Source organism: Vulpes lagopus, chromosome 3, assembly GCF_018345385.1.
Source record: "Vulpes lagopus strain Blue_001 chromosome 3, ASM1834538v1, whole genome shotgun sequence".
In the NCBI taxonomy this organism is placed as follows: Eukaryota; Metazoa; Chordata; class Mammalia; order Carnivora; family Canidae; genus Vulpes; species Vulpes lagopus.
In genome coordinates, this window is record NC_054826.1 from 98,482,425 (window position 1) to 98,500,112 (window position 17,688).

The 17,688-nt window shown below is 43.6% G+C and overlaps 1 protein-coding gene across 3 annotated transcripts in view; it reads left to right on the top strand.

The window, feature by feature from the left end:
* The first annotated feature begins 1,816 nt into the window (after positions 1-1,816).
* SMURF1 (SMAD specific E3 ubiquitin protein ligase 1) overlaps positions 1,817-17,688 on the top strand; it is a 114,969-nt gene continuing 99,097 nt past the window's right edge. For 2 of the 3 annotated variants that reach the window (XM_041750294.1, XM_041750296.1), the window contains exon 1: positions 1,817-2,195. In XM_041750294.1, the coding sequence (XP_041606228.1) occupies positions 2,141-2,195 (55 nt within the window). In that variant the 5' untranslated portion in view covers positions 1,817-2,140. Of the gene's footprint in view, positions 2,196-2,878; positions 3,249-17,688 lie in introns of those variants that run through there. The other variant, XM_041750297.1, reaches the window with a different exon arrangement.

Below are 17,688 nucleotides of genomic sequence, written 5' to 3' on the forward strand. Positions count from 1 at the left end.
CACTTGGGGGCAGGGGTTAGAGACTCTAAATGGATCTATTTGGACCCTAGGGACTCACTCTTAGTGACAATTGCCTACAGAGTAACAGCTCGATTCTGGGTCTACTGCTCTGTTGCTTAAACATAGCTTGTATTCTTGGATACTTCACTAGAATTATTCAAAGTCTGAGCTTTAAGGGGCCACAGAAATGGTCTGGACCATTTTCTTTTTAAAGATACATTTATTTGAGAGAGAGAGAGAGAGAGAGAGAGAGAGATAAAGACCAGGGGAGGAGCAGAGGGATCTCAAGCAGGTTCCATGCCCAGTGTAGAGCCTGCCACCAGGCTCGATCTCACAACCCTGAGATCATGACCGGAGCCAAAAATCAAGAGCCAGATGCCCAACTGACTGAGCCACCCAAGGGCATGTCTTTTGATTTGACTGAATGACTGAAGCTCAAGAGCCAGCAAGGCAGCTCTGAATCCAGTCTAGAGACACTCAGCTTCCACTGGGTTCAGCCTGAGGCGGGGCAAGGGGGTAAGGCATGTCTAGGGGCCCTAGAGGGATCTATTTCAAAGGTTGTGACCCCAGGAAAGTCTCTGACTGAAGCGGGTGGCTCAAGGGCTCGGAGCTTGGCTCCTTAAGATACAAACCAAATAAAGGCTTTCCAAGAATTAGGTAGTTGGTCAGAAACAACTTTGGTAAACAAGCCCAGCTTTTCTTCTTTAGTAACAGTTATTTCCTCTCCATTACAGGTTAACAAAGAGAGGAGTTTGTTTGCTGGAGAAAGCCTAATGAGCTCTTAGCTCTACCCTGCAACTCTGGGAGGAAAATGTTAGTTTTTAGTTCAACTCTGCAATCCTGGGAGGGATGTGTTAGCAGAAGGCGGGGAAACCAAGGCCGTAAAGCTGCCTTTGTTGGTTTGGATTGTATGCAGATTGGATCATAACAAACATCTACTCAACTTTATCCTTCTCTCCCATCTTGTTTACCTTGTCCATATATGGCACTTCCAGCGATTCTGGCAAGTGTAACGGGTCAACAGAGCGCACTAGTTGCACAGAACACACGTAGGGGACTTTTGTGTCTTTGAGAAGTCTCTCCATTGAAACAGCATTCTCTGAAAGCTCTACTCAAAAAAAAAAAAAGGGATCCCTGGGTGGCGCAGCGGTTTGGCGCCTGCCTTTGGCCCAGGGCGCGATCCTGGAGACCCGGGATCGAATCCCACGTCGGGCTCCCGGTGCATGGAGCCTGCTTCTCCCTCCGCCTGTGTCTCTGCCTCTCTCTCTCTGTGACTATCATAAATAAATAAAAAAGAAAAAAAAAAAAAGAAAGAAAGAAAAAGTGGTACCTATTTGTGCAAGGTGCTTGGTGTGTCGTAACAGGCTACGGGTTCACGTAATCCTCCTTCCAATATCTATGTGGGGGGGGGGGGGCGCCCCGGAGGCTGGAGAGACACCCGGAAAATCAATTCGGTCCGCATCTGCAAACCTGTTCCCTTGGACAATGTGGCGGACTGAGGGTGGCGGTTCGAGGGCCCACATGGGGCCCCGCACCCTAGCTTCGCCTTCCCCCGGCCTCCAGGGCGAGCTCCGCTCCCAGGCCCCGAGCTCCTTCGCCCGCCTCCCGGGGGGAGGACGTGGGCAGGCCCCGCCACTGGTTCCAGACCCCGCGCGCCCCTAGCCAGGCCTGCGACGTAGCCCCGCCCCGCCCCGGCGTGCTCTCGGGTGCGCGCACGCACGCAGGCGCGGGGGCGCACGGCGCGGGCACGCGCAGGGCCGGGCCGGCACGGCGGCGGGAGCGCGCGCGGCTCCGGGAGGCGGCGGCGGCGGCGGAAGCGGCGAGGGCGGCGGGCGTCCGGCTCTGAGGAGGAGGAGGAGGAGGTGGTGGTGGCGGTGGCGGTGGCGGCGGAGGCAGCGGCGGCTCTGGACTGGGCTCCGCTGGGGGCGGGCGAGGGTCGGGGGCGCCGGGTCGAGCGCCGATCCCCCGGCTCGACCATCCTCCCGCCGCCCGGACGCCTGGGCCGCGGAGTTTGTGCCCCGGCTCGGACCCCGGCGCCCAGCCCGGAGCCGTAACCTTGAGGCGGCGGCGGCGGGGCCGGGCCGGGCCGGGCCGGGGGGCGGCGGCGCTGGATCCGCGGCTGCCCGATCGTTGGCGGGAGATGTCGAACCCCGGGACGCGCAGGAACGGCTCCAGCATTAAGATCCGTCTGACAGGTACGGCCGGCGGGAGGCCCACCCGCCTCCCCCCGCACACCCCACCGGCGCCCGCTGGCGCCCCGCACGGCCCCTCAGCAGCCCCGGAATTTCCCGCAGAGCGCCCCGGTGGAGTGGCCCTCCCCCACGCCGGCCGTTGTCCCAGGACCTCGTCACCCCCCTCGGCGAGTGCCCCTCGCTCCGCGCTCCCGGCCCCGCCCCCTCGCGGCTCCCGGCCCCGCCCCCTCGCTCCTCACCCCCCACCTTCCCCCCCCCACCGCGGCCCTCCGGCTCCCCTCCTGCCCCCCCCCGACCTGCCCCGTCGCGTCCCTGCTCGCGGCCCCCACTCGGCCCCGGGCTCTCCCCTCTCGCTCCCCTCGTGGCCCCGCCCCCCGCCGCTCAGCCTCCTTCCCCCCCTCACTTTCCCCGCTCTCCCCTCACCTGCCTCCTCGCTCTCCCTCCCGGCCCCGCCCCTCGCTCTCGGCCCCGCCCCTCGCTTCTCCCCACCTCCCCATCCTCTTCGGCTCGGTGGCTTCTTCTCCGCGGTACCCGGCGCTTCGCCCCCCTACCCTCCCGGTCTTACTCCCCCCGCCCCCACCTACCCCCCGTCCGGCTCTTCCCTCCCGGCCCCGCCCCTTTATTCTCCTTCTGCGGGGCTCGCTCCCTTTCCCCCTAGGCCCCGCCCCTGCTTATCTCGCAGCCCCGCCCCCTCGCTGGGTCTCGCCGCCTCCACCCTTTCCTTCAGCCTCGAATTCCTCAGTCCTGTGGTGTAGCGTGTCCCGGTCCTGTTCTCTTCACTTCGCCGCTGCTCCAGACCTCTTGAGTCTGGCCCACTTCCTCTGTGCCTCGGGCCAGGCCACTGTCGGCTGCCTGCCGTGCTGCCCCGGCACTTCCCCCACTGCACTTTCCCAGCACTGCCCCCCCATCCTAGAGCCCTGAGTGGGGCTGAGGGTCCCCCGCCCCCCACTGGAGGCTGTGGCAGCTGCACGAACGCCGGCTCCTCGATTCACTCTCACCGAGTCCTCAATGAAATGCCCGCGTCTCCTCGGAGGCTCTGTAGTGCCACCTTCCAGGGTGAGCGCGAAGCTCGGCTGCGGCCGGCGACGCGGTGGTTCGGCCGCGGGTGGATGCGCCCCTCGCCGGCGGCCCCTTCCCCGGCCCTCGGGGCCGCGGAGCTGCGGCCTCGCCTCCCGGTTCAGATTCACACCTTAGGCCGGATCGTAGGGCTGCAGACACGCGTCTGCCAGGGGACTTTCCGGACTCGAGTATTTCCAGCCCTGGAAGGGAAATACAGAGTTCAGGCTAGTTCCTGTCGGGGGGCTTTCCCTTGGATTTTTCTGTTCGATGGCCAGTCTGGTGAGGACCCCAGAGTCAGAGAGTTCGGTCGGATGCTTTCAGAGAGCAAATGAGAGTTTTGGACACTTTGTGGCAGATGCGTAGCCCTAATTTCGGTAAAATCCATGAAAATAACAATGGGCGATCGTTTTCAAACGAAAGTTTCCTTTGAAAGTACGGAGTTGTTGCGTGACTCACATTTTTCTCAAGAAAAGGGTTGTAATTTTTTTTTTTTTTTGTAGAAAGGTGTCAGATTAGGTTACAAGATAAGGCGGCCAGGTAATGATTTGGACCCAACCAGACCCTGGTTGTGTGATCTGTCCCAGGGATCTTTGCTTCTGGAGGAACATACTCTGTTCCAGGGCCAGGAGGAAATGCTTCTCACTATGTAGATACAGTATAAAGCATTGTTATTTTTATGGTTACATGAAAGCCATGTTTTTGACTTTGTAATGCTTGTAAAACTTTAATTACTGACAACTTTAATTGGATTCTAATTTACAGTGTAATCTGTAATTGACATCAGATTGGTTTCATTTTTCTTGTTAAAAGCAGAAATAACTGATTTCATGAGTTTTGGTAGAAATGTGATTAATGTTTCAGAAGGAATAGGTTCTCATTACAATGTTTGTATCATATATACATTTATTTATCAAACCAAGTTGGCAGGTCTGAGCCTTTCCCTTGCGAAAGGGAGGGCTTGGGTTTGTCCTCCCAAATTATTTTTGGATTCAGAAATTTACATGCCAAAGATACAGAAATGCTTTGAAGAGTTTTGGATGGCATTTGATACTGAAGGATCAAGTGATGAGTGTTATTTCCAAAGCTCCCTTTCCCTTCAACCCTGTTGGTGTTAGTGATTGGGATGATGTGAGTGTGATCATCCCTGCAACAGGATTTTTAGTGGTGATGGCAGATCCATGTCTGTTGTCTGTTGAATGTTAATTTATGTTGAGGTGCTGGAACCTCAGATGTTTTGGTGTAGAGTAGGTTTTGGCATCATTTTTAAGGTTGTCCAGGGCAGTTTGAAAATCTCTTCTTTTCTGGCATATTGGGTAGCCATCTTTCAAAAGTTGTATACTTTTGTTACAAGTTTTAGAGTTTATTTCTATGCGTGATACTTGAAAAAAAAATTTTTTTTAAAAACAAGGGGCATTCTAACCAGTAAGTAGTATCACACAGAGTATAATTCCAGGCAACATCTGAAGACACTGGAGTATAAAACAGCCTTTAAAATTTGAGGTCCACAGTTGTATTTGGTGGTGAGGAGAGCATTGGATTTAAAATTAAGAGACGTGATTTTGGGCAAATCTCCCGTAAACTGCATAATATGGAACAAATTAGGTAACCTTGCTGGGTCTCCGTTTCTTCATATAAGATGAGATTTCAACTTTATTGTAACAACCTTTGATTCTCTTTCTCATTTTGGGTACCTACTTATTCCACATTATGCTGGGTACTAATGCTTTCTGTTATTAAGTCTCAATGCTGATATTCAGGGATTTCTGTTAAAACACAGCACTTGTGTTTGATTTATGCGAAGCCTTAATTTTGTGGTGTTGATTATGCTATAGCTTTTTCTCTTTGGAACCCTTTCGGTTTTTGGAAATGATTGGGTGGTATGTGGAGCTGCTTTGGAGGCCTGGCCTCTGCAGTAAAAGGATATTTGAGTCTTTATAATTCAAAGAACTTAACTTTAATGGATGTCTTTGTGGTATTTTAACAGGAAAATAGTTTTTAAACAGGTCCAGTTAGATTTGGGGTATAATTCGTGCAAAATCAAGTTATCTTAAAGAACATTATCTTGCAGACATTTAGAGTTCACTGGCAAATCAAACACTTTGGAAACATTTTTATTTTAAATTCAAGCCGGGTTTGCAAAAACTTTGTTCTTATGTGGTATGCAAATGAATCCCAGATATGTCATTTAGGCCAGTTTGTTGTAAAGAATGGAATTTTGAACCCTAAGGGTTCCATGGTGCTCTTCAAGCAAATTAAATGTTATTCTCAGTGTTAACTAGTTAGTTGAAATAGCAAATGCCTAAACTTTTTTTGTGTTTTTATGCCTTGCAATACTTTCAGATCTCCTTGTGTTTTTATGTCTTTTGGAGTGTGCCTGTGTGTTATGAAGAGAGAAAAATTCTAATTCCAAGTCAAGGAGGGGGAAGAGACCTTCCTTGATAGCCTGTGGAAATGGAGGCTATTTTTAAAGTTGTAGCACATGGGAAGTAAGGCAGACTTGGGCTTTGGCATCCAGCTGATGCAACTTGGAGAGAAATAGTTGTATTAATAACTTAATAACTAATTCATCAATAATGGGTGGCCTAATTGATTTGGAATAGATCGGTTTCTCTTAAAGGTTAAGCAAGCTGTTAAGAGTGTTGCCTTTGTCCAATCATGCCCACAGGAAACTCTCGCTTATGTAAGGCAGGCAGAACTTTTGGTTTTAACAACCGTAACCAGGATAAGGTGGAATATGTCATTGGTGTTTAGCCATGAGCTGCTTCTGAGTTTGTAGAACATTTTCTTCAGGGTCAGCCTCAAGTTTAGGAAGGTACGGTCAAGGCACTTCTTTGAGCTGAGTTAGCTAAGGGTGTGGGATGGATGGCAAAACTTCAATTTTACTCTAAATCACATTCTTTCAAATATAGGTTTATATAAAATCAAACCGATTTTGTGGTTTGATCACGTTTGGGTTGTCTTAAGAGAAACCTTTTTTTCTCAAATCCATTTTTTAAAAAATATTTTATTTATTTATTCATGAGAGACACACATAGAGAAAGAGAAAGAGAGAGAGAGAGAGAGAGAGAGGCAGAGACACAGGCAAAGAGAGAAGCAGACTCCTCAGAGGGAGCCCGATGTGGGACTCGATCCCAGGATTTGGGGATCACGGCCTAATTCCAAGGCAGATGTTCAACTGCTGAGCCACCCAGGTGTCCCTCAAATCCATTTTTTTTTTTCAAATCCATTTTTTTTTTTAAAGCTTCTTGCCCCACCTGACTGACCTGGGCAACGAAATATTTCATACACTTTATTTCTATCTGTATTTTTATAGCAGTTGTAATGAAATCCAACTAGAGTTTTTTGCCTTCAAGTCTAACTATTTGAGGTCAGAACTCCTGTTTTTGTGACCGTGAAAGTGGTACCTGAACTTTGAATTTTTCCTTCTCTTTTACAAATTTTCATTTTCTCTGTTTGGTCACGTTGTTGGGTCCTAATGTGGAAAGCTGGGGGTAAGGGGAGGTTCTGGGGGCTGAGTCACTTGGGAAGAAGTCTTTCCTCATGAATAAGAAAAAAGAAAGACTGACCCATAATATTTCAACATCAGCTCAGTGATCCACTTAACTAGACTGGCTGTTTTGTAACATGTTTGTGGGCACTGGTTAAAAGTTAAAATAGCTGAATTGTGCATTTTATTGAGTGCCAAGAGCAAAAGGGAAGTTTAAGAACCTTCTGAAATAGATGAAATAATTTAGTATCTTGGCAAGCCTCAGATTTTCTGGTTGAGAAACCCTAACTTTTAGAATTCTTATTTGGATCAAATTTTTGTAATTTCAGAACCATTTTAGAGGTTAACTATTTTTAAACAAGTAGAGAATTAAAACTGTGTGGCCATTTATTTATTTCTATCCCTCAGCTTCATAAGTGACTGGTTTGCTAGCTGTTCTGTAAGTGATTTTATTGAGAGACAGCCCCTAATTCATATTGGCTTGTCTTCCACTGCATGCTCATCCTAGCTGACCACAATCCCTAAGCGTGCTACTTAGAGAGGAGCTGGAAAGCTCTGTTGAAAAACAAAAGCACCTAGCCATGTGGATCAGGCGTATCTTCTTTTTAAAATGTTAGAATTACTGTTGTGTCTACAGATGCAATTTAATCCATTTGGGTATTTAAACTAAGTGCATGCAATGTTGTTTCCATACTTCTGGCTTAAAGAAAAAAAAACCCTTTTATTGTTTTAAAACAAGGCATAAATAATGTACAATCAGTGCATCTGGCGAAGCGCCCCACCTAATTCCAGCTGTGTTCACCTCCATCGCAGCTGAAAGGAATTCTAATTGGCTGAGGAATGTCGGCAACATTGTGTATCACTGAGCATGAACCTATTATGCTGGCTGCTGGGTGATGCATTTCAGATGTTTTAAGCTCCTGAGTCCAACTTGGAGGTTGCTTTCAGGAGTCTGGAAGAGGATGTTGCTAAGCTGCGGGTTGTAGAGAGCAGCCTATTTTTTTCTTTGTATGTTGGATATTCACTAAATTCTCCAGAGGCCGGTGGTGCTTTCTTAGGGCTTAAACACTGGGATGGGAGTCCAAAGGTCTGAATCTGATTTTTAGCTCCCAAAAGTGCCACTATGGGGGAAGGGGGTGCTTAGAAATACTATCTTTTAGAGATCCAGTTTGTCTGTCTGTGATGCAAGATACCTGCCTTTTCATGTCACACAGGGACTAGATGTGGATTAAATATTATGATGACTAGTTATGAATTATTTATAGAGTAGCATGGTGTAAACACAGAGTCATAAGTTCCTGTTAATTCTTATTCCTAGATAATTATGTAAAATGCTAAAGCTAATGGTATACTTTGACACTGAAGAAAATCTATAAAACCTATTGATAAACATGAGAAATATACTCAAGAACAAACTGTTGAATTCTCCGTGTATTCAGAAAGTTCCTTAGAGAAACAGCGTTAAAGCCAAAGCCAGCATCATCTGTAACTGTGAATCCTTGGAAGCACTCCCATTAAAATCAGGAACAATACAGGGATATGCACTGTCAAAATTGTTCATTGACTAGAAGAAGACATAGGAAAGCAAAATTTCTGTTATTTGCAAGTGATATGATTTATAGCTTTAGAAATCCAAAAGAATCAGCCAATAAACAATTAAAAAAAACTTAAGTAGTTGGATAGGAAATTTCTCCATGGAAAAAGAAAATGGGTAAAAATTAATATGTGAAGACAAACTAGGTAAAACAATTTGCAATCTATATGAAAATAAAAGTCTAGCTTCCTTAGTATATAAAGAGCTTTCAGAATTCAATTAGGAAAAGGCCAATAACCTGTTTGCAAAGAATATAGACAATTCACAAAAAAGAAAGAAAATGGGTTTCAAACAGGCAAAAAGATACCCAGCCCTACATACCAAACAAAACACCAGTTAAAACTAGGAGTGAAACCATTTTTCAGTTAGCAGATTGGCAGAGACCGAAGAGTTTGAAGATATGTTAGGGATGACAAAGGTGTGGAAAAGCAGAAACTCTTCCACACTGTTGGCTGTGAAATGCAAATTGGCACAATAGAGTAAGGAGGGGAGTTTGTTACTATCAGATAATAAATGTATATACCCCTTGATCAAACAATTTTGCCTCTAGGAATTTTTCTTACAGATACATTCACACGTTTAAAGTGTATGCAGGCAGTGCCTGGGTGGCTCAGTTTGGAGAGCTTGAGACTTTTGATCTTGGGGTCATGAGTTCGAGCCCCACCCACATTGGGTGGAGAGATTACTTAAAAATGAATAATAACTTAAAAAAAAGTCTTCTATGCAAAATTATTGCCGCATTGTTTGAGGTGATTGATGAAAGGCTGAAAACAATCTGAATGCGCATCAATAGAGTACTCGCTAAATAAATTACATTATATCCCCAGGAATGTGTAGCTGTTTAATGGAATGAGATAGTGCTTTATATTCTGATATGGAACATATTTTCTAAGATATATTGTTGAGTGGGGAAAAAGACTCTAAAGAGTGAATGTTGTACATACTATATGAGCAATAAAAAAATAAAAGGGGAAATTGATACAGATCTATGTTTTTAAAAGAAATTTATTTATTTATTATTTATTTATTTATTTATTTATTTATTTATTTATTTGAGAGAGAGAACATGAGCAAGGGGGAAGGGGGAGAGGGAGAAGCAGATGGCCTGCTGAGCAGGGAGCCCGATGTGGGACTCAATCCCAGGACCCTGGGATCATGACCTGAGCTCAAGGCAAAGACTTAACTGACTGGGCTACCCAGGCGCCCTGATATAGATCTATTTGTATAGAATATTGCTACAAGGACACTTCTGAGAATACTTATTGTGATTTTTTCTCTAGGAAGGAGAACCAGGGCCTGAGAATCCACGTGAGAGGGACTTTTCACAGTATTCCCAGTATTCCCCTTTGTACTGTTTTCTTTTCTTTTTTTAAGATTTTATTTATTTATTCATGAGAGACACACAGAGAGAGACAGAGACATAGGTAGAGGGAGAAGCAGACTCTCTGTGGGCACCATGATGCAGGAGTCGATCCCAGGACCCCAAGGATCATGACCTGAGTCAAAGGCAGATGCTCAACCACTGAGCCAGGTGCCCCTCCCCTTTGTACTGTTTGATCTCTCCCCCTCTTCCTCCTTGAGAATAAATTGCTTTCAACAATTAGAAATGTTAAAACAAAGAGCAGTCTACAGCTCTTAAGCATTTCCTAGAGCAACAAGTACATTAATCACTAATAGTAATTGTCTTCAAATGTAGGTGTTCTGAAAATTCAAAATAATTGTGCCACATATATTTTAAAAGGCTGAAATGGTCTCTAAAGACATGTATCCATGTTTATGTGTATTTCTTCACAGGAAGATTCCTGGGCTCTGGAGAGTAAGAAAATACTCTGTCTCCTTTGCAGATCTCAACAAACTTACTTTCCCAGAGAGTATGTTTTATTCTGATACTTAAACACCCAGAAATATGTTTTATTCTGATATTTAAACACCTTCTGGGCACCCCCCTCCATTGTTCCAGCAAAATACTAAGTAAGCCCAAATGGTTCTTTTCAGATTCAGAAAGCAGGTCCTCCTGAAACCTACTTTCTATAGTGAGTCCTCTGAAAAACTGGGGTAAATAATAGTGCTGGTTTATATCTTTTATTTGGAATGTCATTTGGGGTTATCTCTAACCTAATTTTAGAAAATAAAATTATCCGTAAATTGGGGGTAAAAATGCTAACTTGCATTAGCCAGTAACAATAACTTACTTGGTCTTTTCCCAGAGTATTTATATAATCAGTATGTTTGTTTTAAACTTTTTTTTGAGGGCTTGTTTATTAATTTTAGCCGTGCCTAAAAAAGAAATATCTGACTGTATAAAAGTAGAAAAAGTTGTAACCACCTGTAATTTATTGCCTTTTTGTTCTTCTAGATCTTTGGGATAAAAATTCTAAGTTTTAATAAATTGCATTTCTACATATATTACCTACAAATTTTGGATTTAAGGATTGCTTGATGCCTGCTTACACATGACAGTAATAGTAATGCCTTCTCTCTGTGTTTCATTGTTTCCAAAGAGTTCTGTTTCCTCACTGGAGGCAAGTCATCAAACCAAGCTCCAGGAGGGTTGTGTGTGTGTGTGTGTGTGTGTGTGTGTGTGTGTGTGTTTAAAGATTTATTATGATAGAGAGAGAGAGAGAGAGAGAGGCAGAGACACAGGAGGAGGGAGAAACAGGCTCCATGTCAGGAACCCGACTCGGCACTCGATCCCGGGACTCCAGGATCACGCCCTGGGCCAAAGGCAGGCGCCAAACCGCTGAGCCACCCAGGGATCCCCTGTGTGTTTTGTTTTGTATGTGATTTTATTCCTAGGTTAAAAAAAATAGCATGCAATTTGTTTTACTCTTTGAAAACACATTTTACAGGATGGAAAAGGATAGTTTTTCTTGTCCTACATGGATAATCATACCATGTACAGTTACAGAAATACTCGGAAGCATACTTAATCCAACTATAATGAATTTCTATCTTTATAATAATCAATAGTCTTGTGTAGGAGGCGGCCAGCCTATCCTAATGGGACATTGATTTAGCTTTTCTTGAGCTTTAGTGAGGAGAATCTACACTTACAGAATTTTTTTTTGGTAAGGTAACCTATTTGTCCTTCTCTGTTGTGCAAGGTTGAAAAGGTGGCATTCCTCTTCCCAAACCTACCTCATAGATACCTGAAACTGAATGTGTCCCAGTCTTCTTGATTCCCTCCTCCCCAGAAGCCTTCCTCTCCCCAGTCTTCCTTTACCCAAGATGCTAAAGGATTCATTATAGAAGTCCTCATGCTGGCTTATTCTAAAAGGGGAGCTGGCAGAGATTTGCTAACATTGCCCTTTCTCCTAGCTTGTGCAGCTCCTTCCCCCTCTGCTTCTGTGTTCTCTGCCTCTGGCTTCATCTCCAGGAGCTTTTGGGAGGATAGCCAAGTTGTCTTTGTCAGGGTATGTGAAGCTTCTCATGGTTTGATGATTTAGGGAAGGCCGATGACAAGTTTAATTGTGTGCAACCATGAGGGAGATCAGGAAACCAGACTGGGGACGCCTGGGTCGCTTAGTGGTTGGGCATCTGCCTTCGGCTCAGGGCATGTTCCCGGGATCTGGGATCGAGTCCTGCATCAGGCTCCTTGCAGAAGTGGGGTGGGGGGCGCCGCTTCTCCCTCTGCCTGTGTCTTTGCCTCTCTCCCATAAATAAATTTAAAAAATCTTAAAAAAAAAAAAAAAGGAAACCAAACTGAAGACTTCTATTTGAAAGAGTTTAGAATGGGAAATACATAGTCTTCATGGCTTCATTACATTTTCTCATATAGGAATAGCATATTGGTTGCCTCTGGATAACTCATGATTTTATCCACACCTCCTCCCTCAACCTCCCCTAGGTCATTCCCCAAGGTGCTCTGATCCTACTCTGCCCCATTTTAGTAAGTGACAGCATCCATCAGGTAAGGTGTTCATTGAATTTTACCCTGCTTCCTTTCTTCAGCCCATTTTTACTACTGGCTTGTATTTACAATACTTTACGTCATGATGCAGATTTTTTTTTTTTTTTAGTTAAAAAAAAACAACAACAACAGAATGCTTTCAGATGTAAGTAGCAGAAAACCTAGTTTAAATTGGTTCAATGGGAAGCATTTTATTCAGTAAATTAACTGAAAAGTCCAAAAGTAGTTAATAGCATGACAAAGACCTAGTTTCTCTTTGATTCTCAGTGCTGTGACCTCTGAGCCATTCTTGGCTATCTCCTTCCCCTGTGATCAAAAGATTGGCTCTTACAAAGAACTCCCATGACTGTTTACTTCTAGCTTTAACCAGCAGAAATGTTGCAAGTCCACTTTCCCAACAGCTCATTGCTGGAGTAGAAATCCTGGAGTTGAATCCTGTTGTTGGGTTGGTCTGATTTGGGTCATGTGTCCATCTCGAACCAACCGTCTTGGCAAGAATGATGGGATGTGCTGGTTGGACAGTTCGGGTCTTTCTTGGAATCTAGTAATGGTGTTAGTCCCAACCAACATATAGAACTGGGTCCTTTTCAGGGGACAGAAATGGTTGCTAGGAAGGCAACCAATGAATAACTAGATAATACCATTAAAAAAATTTGTAATGCTAGCTTTGTGTATGCTGAGTTTGAGGATGATAAAGCTACCATTTAATGAACTTAGGAAAAAGAAGTATGCCTTCTTTGTAGTAGTGCAAAGCAAAAGATGTATTTTTGTAGAGATGCCAAATATTTTTCCTGAGAGTTAGGAATGGTAGCTTTATATGTAAACTTAACCCCAATAAATGTCATTGTTGATTTGTTTCTTGATTGTTGTGTACTGTTGTTTTATTTGGGATGATTTCAATACTAAGATTTAAACAAAATTCAGATACAGATTCTGGAAATTCTTGTATTGTCTCTCTAGAGATGATAGGATATTTTTGAGAGGGGAAAAGTACATGTTAATTGTTTATAAATTGAATTCAGGATGAACAGAAAGAAAAAAAATGGTTTTTATGCAAATATATAATTTTTTTTGCAAGTGTATATTTTTAAAAATAAGATTAGTGATTACCAACCCTTTATAGTGAAAGCTTTGAATTAATACCCATTCTTGATACTTAGAACTGCTGTTTTTCTAAAAAACAGCGAGAGGGGCTTATAAGATGGTTGGCAGAGCTTTGAACCCATGTTCCGAGGAGACAGGTTGGCTCTCCCAGCCCTCCAAGTCCTTTTCCTCTGGAGTCAGCCAGGTTGGGTGGTTATGAGCTGGGCTGGAGCCAGCCTGTGCCTTTAGATGAGTGACCTTAGTCACTCATAGTTTTCTCAGCTTAAAATAAAAGGGGGTGGGAAATAGTTGGAGTCACTTGAGAGTTTGTGGGTATTAAAAGAAATAATCCACATGCGGTATCTTGTCCATAGTAAATGTTCAGTATATGTTAGCCGATATTAACATTGTCATATTTCAGTGAATGGAAGATGACTCTGACTGAAAGTCACAACATTGTTTTATGTACCACAAGAAAAGAAACACCAGTAATTCTACAACGTGATTCATATGAAGGTTTCAGAGATGTTAAAATCAGAAAAAAATGTCTTAGAATCGATGATATAGGATATTATGGCTGCCTCTGACTTGCAAGTCCTGGAAATTGTTTGCATACCCACAAATTAATGCCATCTGTCTTCGGTTTAAACATAATGCAGTGGGACCTGAAGTATCTTTTCTTTTTTTGTTCTAAACTTACTTTGGTGTTGGTCTCATGTATTGCAATATTGGCAATTTCATAATTGCTAATTCATTCTGTAGGTTTAATAATGGATTGTACAAGACCCATGATGGGCTTGGGAACTTTGATAATTTGCTTTTCTTCAGCAATTTAGAAAAAGAATTGAGACGCATTTTTGGAGATCATTAATAGTCAGTTAGAGAAAGCTATTCCGAGTGAAAGTTGATGAAATGATAGCACCCAGAACTTTTTAGAACACCTAGGTTGTTGGCAGAAAGCCTGCTTAGAGAAACACCTTTGATATATGCAAACACATTCAATTTATTTATTTTTATTTTTTAAGATGATTTTATTTATTTATTCATGAGACACACACACACACACACACACACACACACACACACACACACAAAGAGAGAGAGAGGCAGAGACACAGGCAGAAGGAGAAGCAGGCTCCATGCAGGGAGCCCGATGCGGGACTCGAGTCCGGACCCAGGGATCATGCTCTGAGCCAAAGGCAGACGCTGAACTGCTGAGCCACCCAGGAGTCCCATACATTCAGTTTAGAAGGCATAATATTGATATTTGAAAGCAATGTATGCTATTTGATTTTCCACTAAAATTTAAATGTGGAAGTATATTGTAGAACTGGAGCTATAGTCACAGGCTATTTAGGTACTAACTTGGTGCAGTAAAAAGTTGCCATGTGATATGCTAAGCTGGAATTTAGGGTAAAATCTATAAGGATAGCATATAGCCTTGATAGCGTTCTGTTTCTCCCAGAGCCTGATATGTCGGATGTTGTGACGGGAGTAGCATAACCCTGTTTTGGCTCATTTCTTAGACCTATTTTTGATATTGATTGAAATGAATGACGGAAGTCTTTTTGGAGACTTGACCTACCTGTTTTCTTATTGCATTATTTATAGCTTACTTCATCAGCTGAATGCCAGCGGGATTCCACTTTTGTTTAAGCCAGCTGCAAGAGAGGAGCAGATGTGCCGTTAGGGTTACCTTGTCATAAGCCCCAGAGGCTGTCCCCTGGTACATCTGGGACATGAAATATTTAAATAGTACTTGAGGGTGTTGATTAGGGTTTTGGAAAAGATTGTCTCCATGCATTTCCCTGTTTTAGTGCATTCTGAGATAGCAGTGCTGTTTTCTTTTTAGAAACCCAGCCTTGGTTGCTATATTTCGTAGAGGGTTCAGCCTAACAGCAGAAAATGTGTGTGTGTGTGTGTGTGTGTGTGTTTTAATTTCAGAAAAGGAGTTTTACTTTAGGAAGTGGTACCTAAATTGAAATACCAGGAAAATTATTTCAGTTTATCAACAGAAGCAGTTTTCTTATCGCCTGCACCGTAGCAATGTTTATGTTTAGAATAGACAGGAGCCAGTCAAGATCTCTCAGGGAGGCTTTACAAAAGGCTATGATGATGTCAGTGTTACTCCAGGGGTTTAATTTCAAGCGATATGAGTCAAGGATTTGGTGTTTCTTATATTAGATGGGACTTGATTCTGAAAAAAACCCCAGCTCATTAATTTGAAGTGTATACATCACAGCCTAAAAATTTCAGCAAGAGTTTTTAGATAGATGATGTATGCATATGATATAAAAGGGTGTTCATTAAAATAAGTCTCCTATCCTTCCTGTCCCTTGTCAACTGGCTTGCCTCTAGAGAAGTAACTATTATTATCATGGCATTACTAGTTTCTCTTGTATTCTTCCAAAGTTTCTCTGTTTCATTCCTTTTCTCCCCCCACCCTCTCTAACACAGATGATAGGATATGCTGTGCACTGTTATGCATCATGCTTTTCCACATAGTATAGATCAGGGATTGGTCGATTTTCATTCACCCATAGCTGCCTCTGTAGCTGAAACCTCTCTGCTCTTCAGAAGCCTTGTAGTTAGGTGGGACCACATGTCTAGTTCTGGCTAATGAATTGTGAGAAGTGATTTGTCCCACAGTGGGGCTGAGGCAGTTAAGAGCCTCCAGCTCCTCCATGGAGCACTGGGAACCGTGTGGCATATGATGGAGCGTTTATAAGCCTGGGTCCCTAAATGATTATGTGGAGCAGAGAGTCCCTTTCTGCCCTGGCCCACACACCACCCCCTCCATTCTCTCAAGGAGTACCCAGCCTACGGTGGATATAAAGTGATAGCAGGGAACAAACCTGTTATGTTAATTTGTTTCTGAATCATCTCAACCTTTCCCAATTGATGTTGTGTATTTCTTTTTAACAGTTGTGAAATGCATATCAGATGATCTGATAGTTTAGTTTAAGGACAAAAGGGCATCTTGTTAAAGAATAATCATTTAAATAAATACCAGAGAAGCACATTGTCCCCCAGTGTGTTACTAAACAAAGGTAGCATATCTATTTGTTAAAAAAGGAATACTTTTCTGTTGAAAAATATAAAGGAGAAATAAGCACTTTATTATTTTAGTGAGGCTTCATTCTTTAACATTATAGTTAATAATTTTTGCATTTGCATTTGATATTAATTTTCTAGTCAGATTATTTCTAAAGGAGGATGAGCACCAAAGCCAATACACTGCATTACTCAGGATTGAGCACAATACTTAAGAGTGTTAAAGATGAGAGGAATGTTATAAAAATAGTCTCTGCCAGGAACTTAACAGTACAGTAGGGAGTGAGACAGTCACTAGAAACAGTTAAGCATTAAAAAAAAAAATTTTTTTTTTTTTTTTAATGCCAGAATGAAAAGAGAGCTCCTTGTGGGCCACAGAGGTTGAGGTGCTGGGGAGGTCGAATTTGAAGTAGCTCTGGAAAGATCTGCATGGAGAGAGGGACCATGGGATAATAGCACGTGGAAAGACAGAATGGGGCAAGAGTGTGACCAGACAGAGGAAACAGAGGACACAGGCTTCAGTGACAAGCTCAGGGGCCTGGATAGCAGTAGAGAGATTCCATCAGGAAGTGAGATGATAAATTCTGATTTTAGAGGCCTGCAGCGTACAAGGGGCTCTTCCATACCCAGAGGGCAGCACCAGTGAATGGAATAGTGTAGTGGCTAGGAGCCAGCCACGCTGGAGGCCTGTGTGCCAGTTCTAGTTTTGCCATTTGCTAGCTGTGGAAAGTGCTAGAAAAAGGGTAGGAAGGGTAAGTGCTTTGAGGAGGTCAGTTGTGATGCCTACTGTGCGTGGCTGTTATTCGAGGGGAACTTGGTAACAGAACAAACTAAGTAGGAAGTAAATTCAGCCCCTTCACAAAGTCATAAGTGTTGTGTGTGACTGTGTTTATGCAAATGCCGGATGATCCTCTTTCTAGGGGCAAAACAAGGAATCCTTTGTTGGGGCCGAGTTTAGGGCTACAGAGTTTCTTTAAACAAAAATTTATTGAATGACTACTAAGTGCTAGGTTGCCTGGCAAGTAAATACTGGACATCAGGAAGGGGACAGAGAGCAGATGAAGGAAAATACTTGTTATTTACCCAGTCTGTGCGTTGTTACCAAGTTAACATCAGATTCCCTATTTGGTCCTTGAAAAACCCTTCCAATTAGAAGGGATAAGAAGCATCTGTAAAGCAAGTTAAGTGATATAAGTACTAAATGATGTTGGACATCCTGATGGAACGCAGTGGGCTTTCGGGAAAAAAAAAAAAGCCCTTCCCTCTGATGGACTCGCTTTAGTCTCTTGCTGCTTTATTGTAAGATGCT